Here is a 15,172-nt window from a genome sequence, read left to right on the forward strand (position 1 = left end):
AATTGATGTTATCCCAAGAAAGCGCTATCTCCACCCCTTTCAGCTCCAAGCCCTTCAGGTAAAAGAAAAAAAATATCTTTCAAGAATTTGTTGCCTTTTTGAGGGTTAATACATCAGAAGACAAGCTTGTCTCGCCTTGGCCAATCAGAACTCGGCTCTGGCAGCTATAATATAGAACTAAAGGCAGACTCCTCTCACAAGCGTCTCTAGCCTTGCTACCATTAAAATCAGACCCTTTTTGTCTCTCGATTGCTGTCTCACGACCAAACTCCGATGTGTTCCGTTATCAGCGACCTAAAGCCTGCCATTCCAACACCTGCCTTGCTAGGGATCGGTGGATAGTATACGATTCAGAACGCAGACAAGGACGTAGGAAGAGAGAGATCTAGAGAGACAGCCAGGGATAGACACAGAGAGCTTTGAAGTAATTGGATTCAATGGACGAAATGCTGCTGTTGACAAGAATTCTGTTGGTGGGCTTCCTCTGCGTTCTCTTGGTCTCCTCTGGGCTGACGTGTGGACCAGGCAGGGGTATTGGAAAAAGGAGACACCCCAAAAAACTGACCCCTTTAGCCTATAAGCAGTTTATTCCCAATGTGGCAGAGAAGACCCTAGGGGCCAGTGGAAGATATGAAGGGAAGATCTCAAGAAACTCGGAGAGATTTAAAGAACTAACCCCAAATTACAACCCTGACATTATTTTTAAGGATGAAGAGAACACTGGAGCTGACAGACTGATGACTCAGGTAGAGCTACATAGATACATATATTTTTATTTGTTAGCATATCTGAGCAATCATAAATTAAAACATCTGTCTTAGCATTTTTAAAGACACCCCTCACCCCAAAAACCCCTCATCGGTTAGATTAATATTTAAATATCCAGTTAAGTTTGCAGGGGCATATAGTCATAGATATATATTTTGGGGGGTTGTGTAATACTTACAAATATAACCTTGCCATGACGTTCCCTGTAACTTGGTTAGAGATTTCTGTTTGCATTTGTCCCCAAGCCTGCACTTTGATCAAACGAATTGTATACAGCTAAGAGGACCCCAAGTGTCTAGTGACCGTCAGGCCACTCTTTCATCGGTTGGTACAGCTGCCGACTTCTTTATTTTTATTTTATTGTATTACCCTTCATTATTGTTGTTTGCAAGCGGATTCTAAATTTAGTACCTATGGAGTCTTGTAAATCACAAAGGCATCTGAAGTCCAATCGACCATTACTCTCCTGTTTGTGTATTATATAGCTTGTATTGCAAAACCATCCTTTGCAATTGTGCCCATCAGAGCGTAAATATATTGATATTTCTTTAAGGATGCTCGCCACCAATGCTCTGGTACTTCCAAATGGGAGGGACTTGCAACTTATCAGCATTGCATCACTTCTGTTTTAAAAATCAGATGGCACAAGGTTTACAGCTGGATAAATATTGAATCGGGAGTGGAATCAGAATGCGGAACCATCGTATGCAAAAAATAAACCCTCCCAAACAGCCACATTATTACAATAATTGTTGCTATTGCTCACTGAGAGATAGGTGAACGCAATTAGTGGAGTTTTTGAAACTACATGGAATCGAGATGCCATCTAGGCGCTGGAAATGGGTTTCATCCAAATATAGGTCAACAGCCTTTCCCCCCCTTCCCACTATTATGTATTTTAAGTCCCACCTTCAGTGCTATAACTCGGCTGCAAGAATTACGTTGGGGATGGGAAGAATTTCCTAAACTCTCCCCTTTGCCTCGGCTTGATTTTCCGCACATTTACTAGATTTATTTGGACGAGGGACGTGTCTCGTCCAATCTCCTCCCGACCACCTTAAATCTTACTGTACCTATGAGTGTTGGCGCGCGCGCCTCTGCCAGATAGAAGCGCGAGCCTCAATTAAATATGCACAGGCCATGGTGCAGAGCATGTTGTGTAGAGAGTTCCCAGTCCAATTCGATAGCTTTAATCTCGCCTCCTAATGCAAAAGAAAGGCAAGTGGGAGAGGGTCGGCTGATGACTATTGTGGCATGCATTGTAAGATCCAGTCCAGTCCCTCTTATAGCCCTCGGTCATCCTCCCTTGCTGAAAAGATGCAAGACAGTGTAGCTGTGCGCCAAGTCAGACACATCTCGCATTTTCAGCTCCACTTACTCCTCTTTTATCGATCGCAACGGCTAGGATTTCAGTTTGTATCCTATTTAATACGGCAAATGCTGCTGCTGCTGCTGCTAGGAAGCCCGAGGAAAAAAAGAAGACGTGCTTGGGTGTGTGTGTGTGTTACCTACACACACACCATACTCATGAAAGAGAAAATGAAGCTTAGGCGTAGAAAGGAAGCGAGAGGGAGAGCCAGACATAGATTGAAATACAGAGGGAAAGAGATGGGGACCCACAGAGGAAGGGAAAATGTGTGATGGTGGGTTTTTTTTTTTAAAGGAGGGGGTGGGCTGAAGAGAGGGAGACCCCAGCCTGTGTCGTAGCGTCTCCTTTCTCCTCTACTGCAGCCTTGGATGTGCCCTGTCTCTCTAGCTCCCTGGGAATACAGAGCCTTCTACATGGCTTGCCACTCTCGCTGCAATAGCTGGCAGCATTTGAACTTCTGACCTTCTGTCAACTTCCCTCAGACGAACGAAACGAAAACAAATACTTTTTCCTTCAGTGGCTATTCTCGTTCCTTACACACACACACAAAAAAGGGGGGGGGGGTAGATAACACCGCTCTGTCTCATAGCACAGCTTAGGTACCACACCAAAATAAGAGATCAACGTCTGACTGCAGCTTCATTACTGCACCCCCTTTGGGGAGCAAGAGAAGGGAGAAAGGACATCGGTGATTGCATAATGATATTGGGGGAGGGGAGAGGAAGGGACAGGAGTGATCTCATAACCCTGGCTGGAGCTGGGGAGAGGTAATGGGGTGATTGAACAGTAGTGGTTCTATAGCAATGTTCGAGGGTGGGTTGGAGGGGGAACTGCTCGGTGGTCTTCCAATAACAATATTGTAGGGAGGTGGTGGGAAGCTGCCGCCGACATCAGAATTTCCTCATATTGCAATCCTACAACGAGCTGGGCCAATCTCTTTCTTTTCTCTCTCAATCAGCAACCTCTTGTTCTGTTAAATTCAAGCCTTTAAATGCCTGCTTCACAAGCCCTTCAACCATGGAAAGCTCTTCCCTGAATGGAATTGTTAAACTTTCAGAATCGTTGCTGAATGCATTAGCTGCTAGTTAATATTAACTTAAGAAGGGAAAAAACGCAAACAGAGCTAGGTAAGTCAGGTTCTTAACTTTGCAGGTGACAACAGCAGTTTGCTGAATGCCCCCCTCCCCGCCCCATACACACACGCACACACCCAGAGCAACCATTGGCTGGATCTGTGAAAGAGATAAGGGGGCCAGGTCAATATGATAAAGCTGGAATTTGGATGAAATAAAATAGAAATCTAGTGCCATACAGGAACACCACCGGTGCACGATGTGAGGGATTTGGAGATCAACTTGGCATTTAGGAAGCCCACCAGGTTGTTTACACTGACAGGTACCTGTTAAGTGTTTCCTTCGAGCAATTCATTTGTGAAGAGATTAGGGGCTGGCAGGAGAGGGCTTGCTGAACAACTTTGCCTCCACACAAAGCGTTAGTCGAGGCAGCCCTGCTGAGTTTCACGGTGGCTGAACAGAATTGGGCTTGATTTGTGGCACACGACCCAATGAATTAATAAATAGTCTGGTCTTCACGGCTTTTGACTCTGACAGTCCAGCTCAGCCAATATAAAAGGAAGGAAAGTCCTTTAGTAGGTCGTTCCTTTCCCTTTTGTTTTGCCAGAGAGACTTTAGCTCATATGTATAGGGGAAGGAGCTGGAATAGCAAACCTGCCCCTTCTGTTCTCCTCCCTATTTGTTTTCTTAGTTGTAAAATAACACGGCTTTAGACTGCTGTGCAGCTAAGGGCTTTCTCCTTGTCCGTGGCCTAAAACACTGAATGTTTCGCCTTTTTCCTCACAGTATATCTGTGAAAGAGAAATTAACAAGCTAAACTTCCTTACGGTTTTCTGCTTTTCCTAGACTCACATCACATTAGAGACCAATCCGCTCTATCCATAAAAATGTTATATCACATGGAACAATCGGCCAGGGGGTCCAAAGTGGACTCGCCCCGGCGTTTTCCATTGAACTGCCACAGAAGTATTGCTACGGTATTGCTTTATGGCTGTAACATACGCGCTGAAACTTTCTTGTTGAGCAATCCGGTCACGTACCTAAAAGTAGTGTAGCGGCAATCGTGCAAGCGATTGCCCCCCCCCCTTTTCTGGGAGCTGTGAAAAGAACCTTTGTGGTGTGTTACTTTACATATTGATAACGTGTTGGGGTGAGTCCTCGTGGAGAAAGCCAAACATCCCTACCCACTTGATGCATTTGCCTTGAGCTTTGCTCAACTGCTGGCAACATGCTGTAGTCTCACATTTGCCAATGTGCCTGAAATGTATATTGCTTTTCCAATCCTGGAGGGGTGTGGATGGCAGATTACCTTTTTCTCGAGCTGATCGGTTCATGCAGAGCAGTATTCTATTTAGACTCTGGGATGTGACAGGAATCTACCCAAACTTTTCTTACTTTATTTAGAATGATCTCCCCTAGCCTTGCTCAGGCCTCCCTCTCTGCCCCTTCTTCCCACGCCCACGTTTGTCCATAACCTCTTACAATTTCTCGCCGAACTGCCAGGTCCTGCAGGGTAAATTTGGTAAAACCAAGAAAACAAAGGAAAGGAGCTGGTTAAAGAAAACAGAAAGCTGATCATGTGGTAGTGGTCTGCAGAGTTAAAAGAATGTGGCACTCCATATGAAGAATGCTTGTTGTCACTCCCGGTTTCATATTCTACGCTAGCTCACCTCTGGGTTTGTTGGTTTTTAACATTGCTATCAGCTTGATCCCTCTCTGCTTTTCATTCTTTCCCCTAAGAGATATCGTGTGGGTTTGCTCTTATATATACACGTATGTGTATTTCAAGCTGGATGAATGTTTCTAGCCCAGGCTGGTCTAAGTGAGTGATCTGCGAAGGATAAACTCCTTCTAGCACAGAAAGGCTGTTAACGCGAATTGAGAACCTTTTCATCACCGACTTAAGTTGAAAAGACCCGGAGAGACATTCCAGGGGAAACTATTTGACTCCCAGATGTATGGCAAGTGTTTGTCTTTTGGAAAACTTTACTCTGCTCCCAGCAAATGTGAAAATGCACGTATTAGCTGGAAGACGGAGGAGAGATCATATCAGGCTAAAGGTTTCCTTCTGACACTCAAACAGGTTGCAGGCTGTAAGAAAGTGGGCGATCGGGGTTACATTTCGACCCCACTCACTCCGTACTCTCCGAACTTCAACCTTCTCCTCACCCAGCCTCACTTGACTTCCTACAGCAGACTAACAGGCTTTCCCATTAGGTATCTGAGAAGCTTTTCAATTCCCCTAGGCTGCCCCCTTGAACGGATATATAGGGCGAAGTCACCAGGAGCTTTGACATTGTCGTCAATGGTAGTGGGCCTAGGATCACAGTTCAGGGACTGAGCATAGCTCAGGCCTTGTCCATAGTCTTTAACTCTTGAAATGCCAGGTGTGTGTTATTTTTAGGGTTGGGGGGTGTCAATGGCTGTGTCAATGCCGCAGGGCCTGTGCAATGCCCCTTGTGTGCCCCTGTCCCTGCAGAGATGCAAAGACAAGCTGAACGCCCTGGCGATCTCGGTGATGAACCAGTGGCCCGGAGTGAAGCTGAGGGTGACCGAGGGATGGGATGAAGATGGGCACCACTCCGAGGAGTCGCTGCACTACGAGGGCCGGGCTGTGGACATCACTACGTCGGACAGGGACCGCAGCAAGTACGGCATGCTGGCTCGGCTGGCGGTAGAGGCTGGCTTCGACTGGGTCTACTACGAGTCCAAGGCCCACATCCACTGCTCCGTCAAAGCGGGTAAGGAGGACAGCTGAGCCCCCTGGCCTGCCCCGGGGCACCTAGCCAAAGCACCCCCTTAAGGGCCGTGGGACCCAGGCCTGACAGGTTGGACCCATAGGGGAGAATAAAAGTATCCCAGCAAGGCCGGACCCCACAAGGCGTGTGAACCCCCGCTAAGGCAGCCCCCGAAGGGACTTACAGCATCACTGGGGGGAGAAGGGCACTCCCCTGGGTCTGCTGCTGTTTGTGCCAAGAGCAGGTTGCATCAGAACCGGGCACCCGACCCGGGGGAGGATGCGGGTATCCGGCCATTGCTTTGCATCGCGGCTGGGCTGCAGTGGGAGCGGGGGCGGGGGGCGCTTCTGCGGCAGGCTCTCGCTCTTCTCTTGCCATTGAACGGATTTCGATCCATACCTAAGTATAAAACTCGGTCACACGGATGAGCCATCCTCGTCCTGTGCTTCTCTGCCTACGTAGGAGGGGCTATGCGGAGGACAGTGCAGATTTAGAGCGGAGCTTACAAAGGCAGGGGAAAGCCCCCATTCTGATCACAATCTGGGCAGAGAACGGATATGGATATTAACACGGTTCTCTAGCTTTCTCACTCCGCCTGCGGGTGGGACGAATGCAAGCCACGCACCTTACGGGCCAGGTCCCTCTCTAGCCCTATGTTAATCATAAGGATGCAAAAACTTGCAGCCAACTCATCCACTCTGTTATTGATTCCCCCTACCCCGACTGAGCACACAGCTCTGCAAAATAAGTGTCTCCCCCCCCCCCCCGGCATTTATTTTTTTCCCTAAATCCACACCGTATATTACAAATACCGTGACCATTTAAGAACATCTAGCTGGCTGCGCGCCCCGAAGTCTAGTAGGATTACTAGTGCCAACCCGCTGGCGTGCGCAGGGAAAAGAAAATTCATGCCATTCATGGCTTAATCTGCAGCCGCTAGGAAACTCCAGGATTTTTTCCCCTGTGCTTACAACGCCACATGCTGTTTCAGCAGAGGAATAACTTGTAACAATAAATCGCGAAATTCGAAACTTCATTTCTGCGCATAAATTGACGCGTTTAGCAAAACTGTTAACAGTGCATCGCCGACGAGCTGGGTTTTTCACCTCTCAGTGTTTGTTGCATAGCATCTAAACTGTATTTTAATAGCCTCTTTTAGCCAAGAAACACTTTTAAAGTGTCAAGAAATACTTAGTTGTGAAAGAAAATAATTACTCTCTCTAAATATATCTGTTTGCTTAGAAATAAGGTAACGAGGGGCCTGATCCTGCTCCCATTCACAGCAATGGCAAGACTTCCATTGACTCCCCTGGGAGCAGATCAGACCCCTTCACCAGCTTTACATTCTGGGGCTGATGAAAAGTAACACTTCTCCTGGCCAATGCAGGCTTTACATTGAGTCCGTGATATTGCTTCGGTTAATCTTCTGGTCTTATTTAGCCAAAGAAATCTCTAAATGGCCTTTTCTAGAGTAAAGATATGCTCAGCTCGAGGTGTCTGTGATGCACAGTAACCTTATTCCAAATGAACATAATCCAACTCCATGTATATTGCATAGGAGACGAATAATTCCAAGAGAACAAATCTACTCATTAAAATTCCACACACACTTGGAGGTTTGGGGTAATATTTAGTGCATGTCAGGCAGGGTCGTGTGACTGTACAACACGGGCTTCAAGAGAGCAGGCTTGAATTCCGCCAGCTAAGTCTGATTTCAAATTGTCAAAACCTCATTTCATGACAGAGAATCTTATGAGAAGATTAAACCCTATAATTCCAGGCAGGAAGATTCTTTATCTAGATCTCTATTTGCAAAAAGTATGATCCCGGAGATTGGAATGCAAAGAAGAGTTCCCCCAAGGTCTGAATTATTGTCATCAGGACAGAGAAGAGAGGCTGGGGTGGTAAAAGGGACATTGATAATGAGCTACTGCAAGTATTTAGAGCAAGCTCCTACATTTAAAATTCAAATACACATCTTGAGTGTCTTGGAAAAGTGGCTCTGCTGTGCAAATAGTGCTTGGAAGGTCCTGGTTTTTTGGAGAGTATGTGTGTGAATTGGCACATAGGGTTTCTGCACCTGAACAAATAGGGGTAGGGGGGTGGGAGGGAAGAAGCTGGGAAAAAAATGGAAGTGTCCTCTCTTCCAAGAGTGTCTGCATTTATTACATGAATCAGAATGACAATGCTGATCCTTTATTGGATTTTAATTAGAGAACCCAAACAGCACTGCTCAAAGCAGCAGATTTTCACACCTCTGCCAATTCACTGGCATGTTTGTAGAGTTGCTACACTACTAGATCTATTCATCAAGCCCCTGAATATGCAAACAAAGCTCAAGCAAGAGCTTTACTTGGGGCTTGTACTAAGGTGTAGTTTGCTAGGAAAGGACTCTACATAAAGCACATAGCTCGTTTGTTGCCATGTTCTCAGTGAAGAGGCCTTGGAGATCTTGCTGTTTCATTTCTGAAGCACAAGTGATAAAGTCGTTAGCAAATCAATAACATTCTAATTTTCGCCCTTCCTGTCCTTCCTGAGAAAGTCATTAGGAGACTCCCCAAGTGTTTATTTAAATCATAATAGCTTATGCACCAGCTACAGAGGCACAAAAATAAAATCTGTATCTGTGGTCTTACTACTTTTAGGAGGAAAATTACTTGGACTAGAAATTGGCACACTCAGTAACTGGGAGAAAACTGCAGTGAAGTCAAGGAACCGAGGAAATATTATTTCCATTCCACCCTAAGGAATGGAAATAATTTTATCAAATGCCCTTGCTACAGTGGAATACTGTGAGTGCACAAAATACTGTGAGTGCACAAAATACAAAAAAAAAAAAATGTAACTAGAGTGTTTACGAACACCCAGGAATCACTAGGTGAAGTTCCAGACCCTGTGCTATGGAAGAGGGCAGAATAGACAGTCATACCAGTCTCTTCTGGCCTGAAAATCTTTTAAATTTCTACATATTATAGCAATATTTTCAAGGACAGAGACTTCAACTCCATAAATTCGGGTTGATCTTGTTTTTAAAACGGCTAGGATTTCTCTGAAGGACTAATAATGAGGCAGTGGTGACAAGAATAACCAAGGGCCCTAAAATTTAGGATCAGATTAATCCCCCCGAAGTAACCCCAATGACTAGCCTGGCCTTGTGCATAAAGTAGAGGATGTTTTAAGGTTAGGCAGGGGGAGCATACACACCTGACCTGGGCTGAGCAGAGACTTTTGATCTAGCGAGGGAGGCAAATACTCCCGCTTTGGGAGAATGGGTGAAGTGTTGGGTGGTGACTCTTGCATGGTGGGGGGAGAGGGTGGGGGGGAGAAGAGACTCTTACCTGAGAAGGGAAGGAGCTGCAGAGAATCCTCACCTAACGTGTGGACACAGCGACTGCTGTAGGGGAGTGCTCCCAGGCTCCTAAGGCAATAAGAGGCAGGAGGATCTAGTGGATAGGGCAGTGGACTAAGGGCTTGTCTACACCTAAACTGCAACAAGAAAAGGAGGTCTTGTGGCACCTTAGAGAGTAACCAATTTATTTGAGCATGAGCTTTCGTGAGCTACAGCTCACTTCATCGGATGCATGTAGCTCACGAAAGCTCATGCTCAAATAAATGGGTTAGTCTCTAAGGTGCCACAAGTCCTCCTTTTCTTATTGCGGATACAGGCCAACACGGCTGTTACTCTGATCCCTGGTAAAATGCAAGGGTGGCACTGCTGTGGCACCTCAGTGTAAATACTACCTATGCCCATGGGAGGGGGGTCTCTTATCAGGGCAGGTACTACACCTCCTTAAGAGGCGGTAGCTATGGCAACAGAAGAATACTTCCATCCCTCTAGCACTGTCTACCCCAGGCTTTAGGCTGGTAAAACTACATCACTCGGGTGGGGATTGTTTACATAGCTATGTCTAAGTAAGGTCCCAGTGTAGACCAGCCCTAAGGCTATGTCTACACTGCACTTTTGTTGGTAAAACTTGTCGGCCAGGGCTGTGAAAAAAATACCCCCTGACTAACAAGAGTTTTATTGACGAAAAGTGCCGGTGTGGACAGTGATTTGTTGGCCAAAGATGTTGGCCGACAAAGCTACTGCTTCTCTTTGGGGGTGGTTTTATTTTGCCAGCAGGAGAGCTCTCTCCTGCCACCAAAGAGCTGTTACAGGGAATACCTTACAGTGACGCAGCCATGCCACGTAAGGTACGCAGTGTGGACATTGCCTAAGAGTCAGGAGCCTGGGGAGCTAAGTCTAGCTCTCCCATTGACTTGCGATGTGACATTAAGCCAGTCACTACACTTCTCTGTGCCTCTGATTCCCCTTCCACCCTCTTGGCTGTTTTAGGTCTGGTCTACACGACAGACCTATATCGGAAGAACTACGTCATTCAGGGATGTGAAAAATCCACACCCCTGCGTGACATCTATGGGCCTAACCCCCTGTGTAGACAGTGCTCTTCGTGGGAGAGCCTGACGCAGCCAGTGCCTCTCAGGGAGGTGAATTAACTGCGCCAACGGGAAAGCTGTCTCTTATCAGCGTAGTGTCTTCATTGAAGCGCTAGAGCAGCTGCACCAATGCAGCGTTTTAACCGTAAACTTGCCCTTGCACGGTCTATGCTACAGCAGCACAGCTATGGTGAGCGTAGACCCTTCCTAAGCGATGGAAGAGTGTCTCCCATCGCTGTAGTTAATCCACCACTCCGAGAGGCAGTGGCTTGCTCCACTGAATGCTTCCGTCAACAGGCAGGTCTACACTACAGCCGGAGTCAATATAACCTACGTCACTCGGGTGTGGAAAAGCCCCCCATCCACCCAGAGCGACAAGTTTTGCGCTGCCCACACAGGTGCTATGTCGGCGGGAGACGTAGCTTCTGCTTCTCACCAAAATGGAGTAATTATGCCGCTGGGAGAGCGCTCTCCGGCCAGCATAGCGCGTCTTCACCAGCTGCGCCAATGCAGCACTGTGCTGTAGACATACCCAACCTAGCGGCGTCTATCCCAGGGGGTTAGGTCAGTTGAACTACGTCTCTCAGGGGTGTGAGTTTTTTCCCCCACAGCCCTGAGCAGAGTAGCTAGGTCACCCTAAATTGTAAAAGGGCACAATTTAACTCTGGACTTTTCTACTGGGGAAATTAACTGGAATAAACTATTCCATATGGACATAATATTGCATAATAAAAGTGATTTTATTCCAGAACAACCTCACTTCAGAAGTTCACTAATTATTCAGCAATAAATTCTCCCCCTCCCCGCCCCCCCAGAGTAGTGTCCACATGGGGAGCTATTCTGGAATAGTGACTGCAGAATAGGTTATTTTGCAATAGCTATTCTGGTCAATTTCCCCCCATGTAGACAAGGCAACATTCATTTTGAAAGGGATCCAGTTAAACTGGCCAAACCTCCAACTAGTGTAAACCACTTACCCTGGTTTAAGTGTTAGCCTATATTGAGTTAGCTTCAGCTTCAACTGGATGATTGCCTGTTCTGTTCATTCCTCTGAAGCAATGGGATTGACCACTGTTGGAAGACAGGATATTGGGCTACCTGGACCACTGGTCTGACCCAGTACAGCCGTTCTTAGGTTCTTTGTAACGTAAGGGCACCTACAAAGGGAGGCTGCAGCACTTTCACAAGATCAGTTTTATTACTTTAGTGAAAGCAGAGCACTCTTCTAGACAAAGCTTTAACTGTCTTGTCTAGTTAGACTGTAAACTCCTTGGGCCAGGGACCGTCTCTGGTGATGTGTGTATCTGGTGCCCAGCACAAGCAGCCCCTGGGGTTTCTAGGCACTACTGTACTACTACTAATGGAGGACGTGGACGGGGGGGAGGTTGCGCAAACTCCTAGGAGAGGAAGCGGTTCACAGCTACTAACCTGAGCCAGAAAGGTGGCATGCAAAGGCCACTGCTATAAATGTGTGCACTGAAACCATAACCCGAGCTATGGGATGCAGACAACTCCTACCCTGGGGATGTGAGGAGGAGGATGCTGAGCAGACCTGGCTAGGGAATTGTACGTCTTATGGGATAGGAGGTGGGGGGGATTGTGGGATGCAGAAAGTCCCTGCCCTTGGCTCTATGGGAGTGGTGGGGGGGGAGAATGCAGAGAGCCCCTGGCTAGATTGTGTGTTGGGGCAAGAAATGAAGCCAGCCCCTAGGCTGAAAGGGTGGGATGCAGAGCAGCTGGCCTGAAGCCTGTGTATAGGATGCAGACAGTGGAGGATGCAGAGAGCGGGGTAGGGGAAGAGGGTGCAGAGTGTCCGGGGGTAGGGGGTGCAGAAGAATGTGAGCAGGGTGCAGAGAGTCCAGGGGAGGGGAGGGGAGGGGTGCAGAAAAATGCAAGCAGGGTGCAGAGAGCCTGGTTGTGTGTGCGTGTGCATGTGCAGAGAGCCTGGAGGGGGTGGTTGCAGAATGGGAGCAGGGTGCAGAGTGCCCGGAGAGGGGGTGCAGAATGGGAGCAGGGGGGTGCAGAAACCCCAGGGGGGGGGTGTGTGCAGAGAGCAGGGGGGGGCAGAATGGGAGCAGGGGGGTGTAGAATGGGAGCGAGGGTGTGTGCGCAGGGAGGGAGGGGCAGAATGGGAGCAGTGGGGGGGAGGCAGAGAGCTCAGGGAAGTGCAGAGTCCAGGGGAGGGGAGGGGTGCAGAGAGCCCGGGAGCAGGGGTGCAGAATGGGAGGGGGGGGAAGGGGTGCAGAGAGTCCAGGGGAGGGGAGAGGTGCAGAAGAATGCGAGCGGGGTGCAGAGAGCCCAGGAGTGGGGGGTGCAGAATGGGAGCGGGGGGAGGGGTGCAGAGAGTCCAGGGGAGGGGAGGGGTGCAGAATGGGAGGGGAGGGGTGCAGAGAGCCCTGAGGGGGGTTGTGCAGAATGGGAGCGGGGGGGGAGGGGTGCAGAGAGTCCGGGGGAGGGGAGGGGTGCAGAAGAATGCGAGCGGGGTGCAGAGAGCCCAGGAGCGGGATGCAGAATGGGAGAGGGGGGAGGGGTGCAGAGAGTCCAGGGGAGTGGAGAGGTGCAGAGAGCCCGGAGGGGGGGTGCAGCATGGGAGCGGGGGGGGGAGGTGCAGAGAGCCCGGAGGCGGGGTGCAGCATGGGAGCGGGGGGGGGAGGTGCAAAGAGCCCGGAGGGGGGGTGCAGCATGGGAGCGGGGGGGGGAGGTGCAGAGAGCCCGGGGGGGGGTGTGCAGCATGGGAGCGGGGGGGGGGGGAGGTGCAGAGAGCCCGGAGGGGGGGGGTGCAGCATGGGAGCGGGGGGGAGGTGCAGAGAGCCCGGAGGGGGGGGGTGCAGCATGGGAGCAGGGGGGGGAGGTGCAGAGAGCCCGGAGGGGGGGGTGCAGCATGGGAGCGGGGGGGGGGAGGTGCAGAGAGCCCGGAGGGGGGGGGTGCAGCATGGGAGCGGGGGGGGGGAGGTGCAGAGAGCCCGGAGGGGGGGGTGCAGCATGGGAGCGGGGGGGGGAGGTGCAGAGAGCCCGGAGGGGGGGGTGCAGCATGGGAGCGGGGGGGGAGGTGCAGAGAGCCCGGAGGGGGGGGGTGCAGCATGGGAGCGGGGGGGGGAGGTGCAGAGAGCCCGGAGGGGGGGGTGCAGCATGGGAGCGGGGGGGGGAGATGCAGAGAGCCCGGAGGGGGGGTGCAGCATGGGAGCGGGGGGGGGAGGTGCAGAGAGCCCGGAGGGGGGGGTGCAGCATGGGAGCGGGGGGGGGAGGTGCAGAGAGCCCGGAGGGGGGGGGTGCAGCATGGGAGCGGGGGGGGGAGGTGCAGAGAGCCCGGAGGGGGGAGGTGCAGCATGGGAGCGGGGGGGGGAGGTGCAGAGAGCCCGGAGGGGGGAGGTGCAGAGAGCCCGGAGGGGGGGTTCAGCATGGGAGCGGGGGGGGAGGTGCAGAGAGCTCGGCCCGGGGCCCCCTCCGTCCGCCCCCGGCTCTAACCCGCGCGCCTCTCTCGCCCGCACAGAGAACTCGGTGGCCGCCAAGTCGGGCGGCTGCTTCCCGGGCTCGGCCACGGTGCACCTGGAGCAGGGCGGCACCAAGCGGGTGCGGGACCTGAGCCCCGGGGACCGCGTGCTGGCGGCGGACGCGCAGGGCCGGCTGCTCTACAGCGACTTCCTGGCCTTCCTGGACCGCGACCACGGCGCCCCCAAGCTCTTCTACGTGATCGAGACGCGGCAGCCGCGGGCGCGCCTGCTGCTCACCGCCGCCCACCTGCTCTTCGTGGCGCCCCCGCACAACCACTCCCAGCCCCAGCCCCAGCCCGGGGCGGCCCGCAGCCGCGCGCTCTTCGCCAGCCGCGTGCGGCCGGGCCAGCGGGTCTACGTGCTGGGCGAGGGCGGCCGGCGGCTGCTGCCCGCCGCGGTGCACAGCGTCTCGCTGCGGGAGGAGGCCTCGGGGGCCTACGCCCCGCTCACGGCCCAGGGCACCATCCTCATCAACCGGGTGCTGGCCTCCTGCTACGCCGTCATCGAGGAGCACAGCTGGGCGCACTGGGCCTTCGCCCCCTTCCGCCTGGCCCACGCCCTGCTGGCCGTGCTCTCCCCCAGCGCCGGCCTGCCCGCCCCGCCCGAGGCGGAGCCCGCCCCGCCGGGCCTCCACTGGTACTCTCGCCTCCTCTACCGCCTCGGCAGCTGGGTGCTGGACAGTGACTCCCTGCACCCGCTGGGCATGGCCGTGCAGGCCAGCTGAGAGCCGCCGCCGCCAGGCCCAGGCAGCCCCGAGAGAGAGAGAGAGAGAGAGAGAGCGCGAGGGAAGAAAAACAAACTCACAGGAAAAAGGAAAGGAAAAAAAAAATGTTTTAAAGGAGAGCACGGCTTGAGACAAAATAATAATAATAATAATAAAAATAATAATAAAGTAGGACAGTCCAAAGTAGACTTTAAGGAAAACAAAGACCCCGGGAAGTTTTGTTCTGTTTAGTTTATAAATATATTATATATATATATATTTTTATTTGGTTGGTTATTTTGTTCTGTTCTCTTGGTTGTTTTGTTTTTTTCTCCTCTCCTGGATATTTATTGGTTTTGTATTTTAAATAGATGTTTTAAAATGGATATGAACCGGACCTTCAAGAGCCTTAAGAAGTTTCTTTGATAATTTATTATCGCCTGAACTGCACTCACAGGGGAAAACATTATTTTGTGAGGCCAAGCAAAACTGCGCGGAGTCTATTTTTCTACATGTCACACGTGTCCTGACTTTCAGAAAGCAAAATTCTGTCCTTTCCCAACCCTCCATTGCAATGCTCCTTCTGTTCAGCA

The 15,172-nt window shown here is 50.9% G+C and overlaps 1 protein-coding gene across 1 annotated transcript; it reads left to right on the forward strand.

Moving 5' to 3' along the window:
* The first annotated feature begins 214 nt into the window (after positions 1-214).
* On the forward strand, positions 215-14,815 carry SHH (sonic hedgehog signaling molecule). Its single transcript, XM_073334563.2, has 3 exons — positions 215-746; positions 5,690-5,951; positions 13,876-14,815. The coding sequence occupies exons 1-3, from the start codon at positions 438-440 to the stop codon at positions 14,598-14,600; spliced, it is 1,296 nt and encodes a 431-aa protein (XP_073190664.1). The 5' UTR covers positions 215-437; the 3' UTR covers positions 14,601-14,815.
* Positions 14,816-15,172: the final 357 nt, after the last annotated feature.

Source organism: Lepidochelys kempii, chromosome 2, assembly GCF_965140285.1.
Source record: "Lepidochelys kempii isolate rLepKem1 chromosome 2, rLepKem1.hap1, whole genome shotgun sequence".
NCBI lineage: Eukaryota > Metazoa > Chordata > Testudines > Cheloniidae > Lepidochelys > Lepidochelys kempii.

What these genes read in the sequence shown, in the direction of transcription:
- SHH (XM_073334563.2), top strand. Translation starts at nt 438, where the DNA reads ATGGACGAAATGCTGCTGTTGACAAGAATTCTGTTGGTGGGCTTCCTC. An exon ending in CTGACAGACTGATGACTCAG is followed by an intron (nt 747 to 5,689) that starts GTAGAGCTACAT and finishes CTGTCCCTGCAG; the next exon opens with AGATGCAAAGACAAGCTGAA. An exon ending in CCACTGCTCCGTCAAAGCGG is followed by an intron (nt 5,952 to 13,875) that starts GTAAGGAGGACA and finishes TCGCCCGCACAG; the next exon opens with AGAACTCGGTGGCCGCCAAG.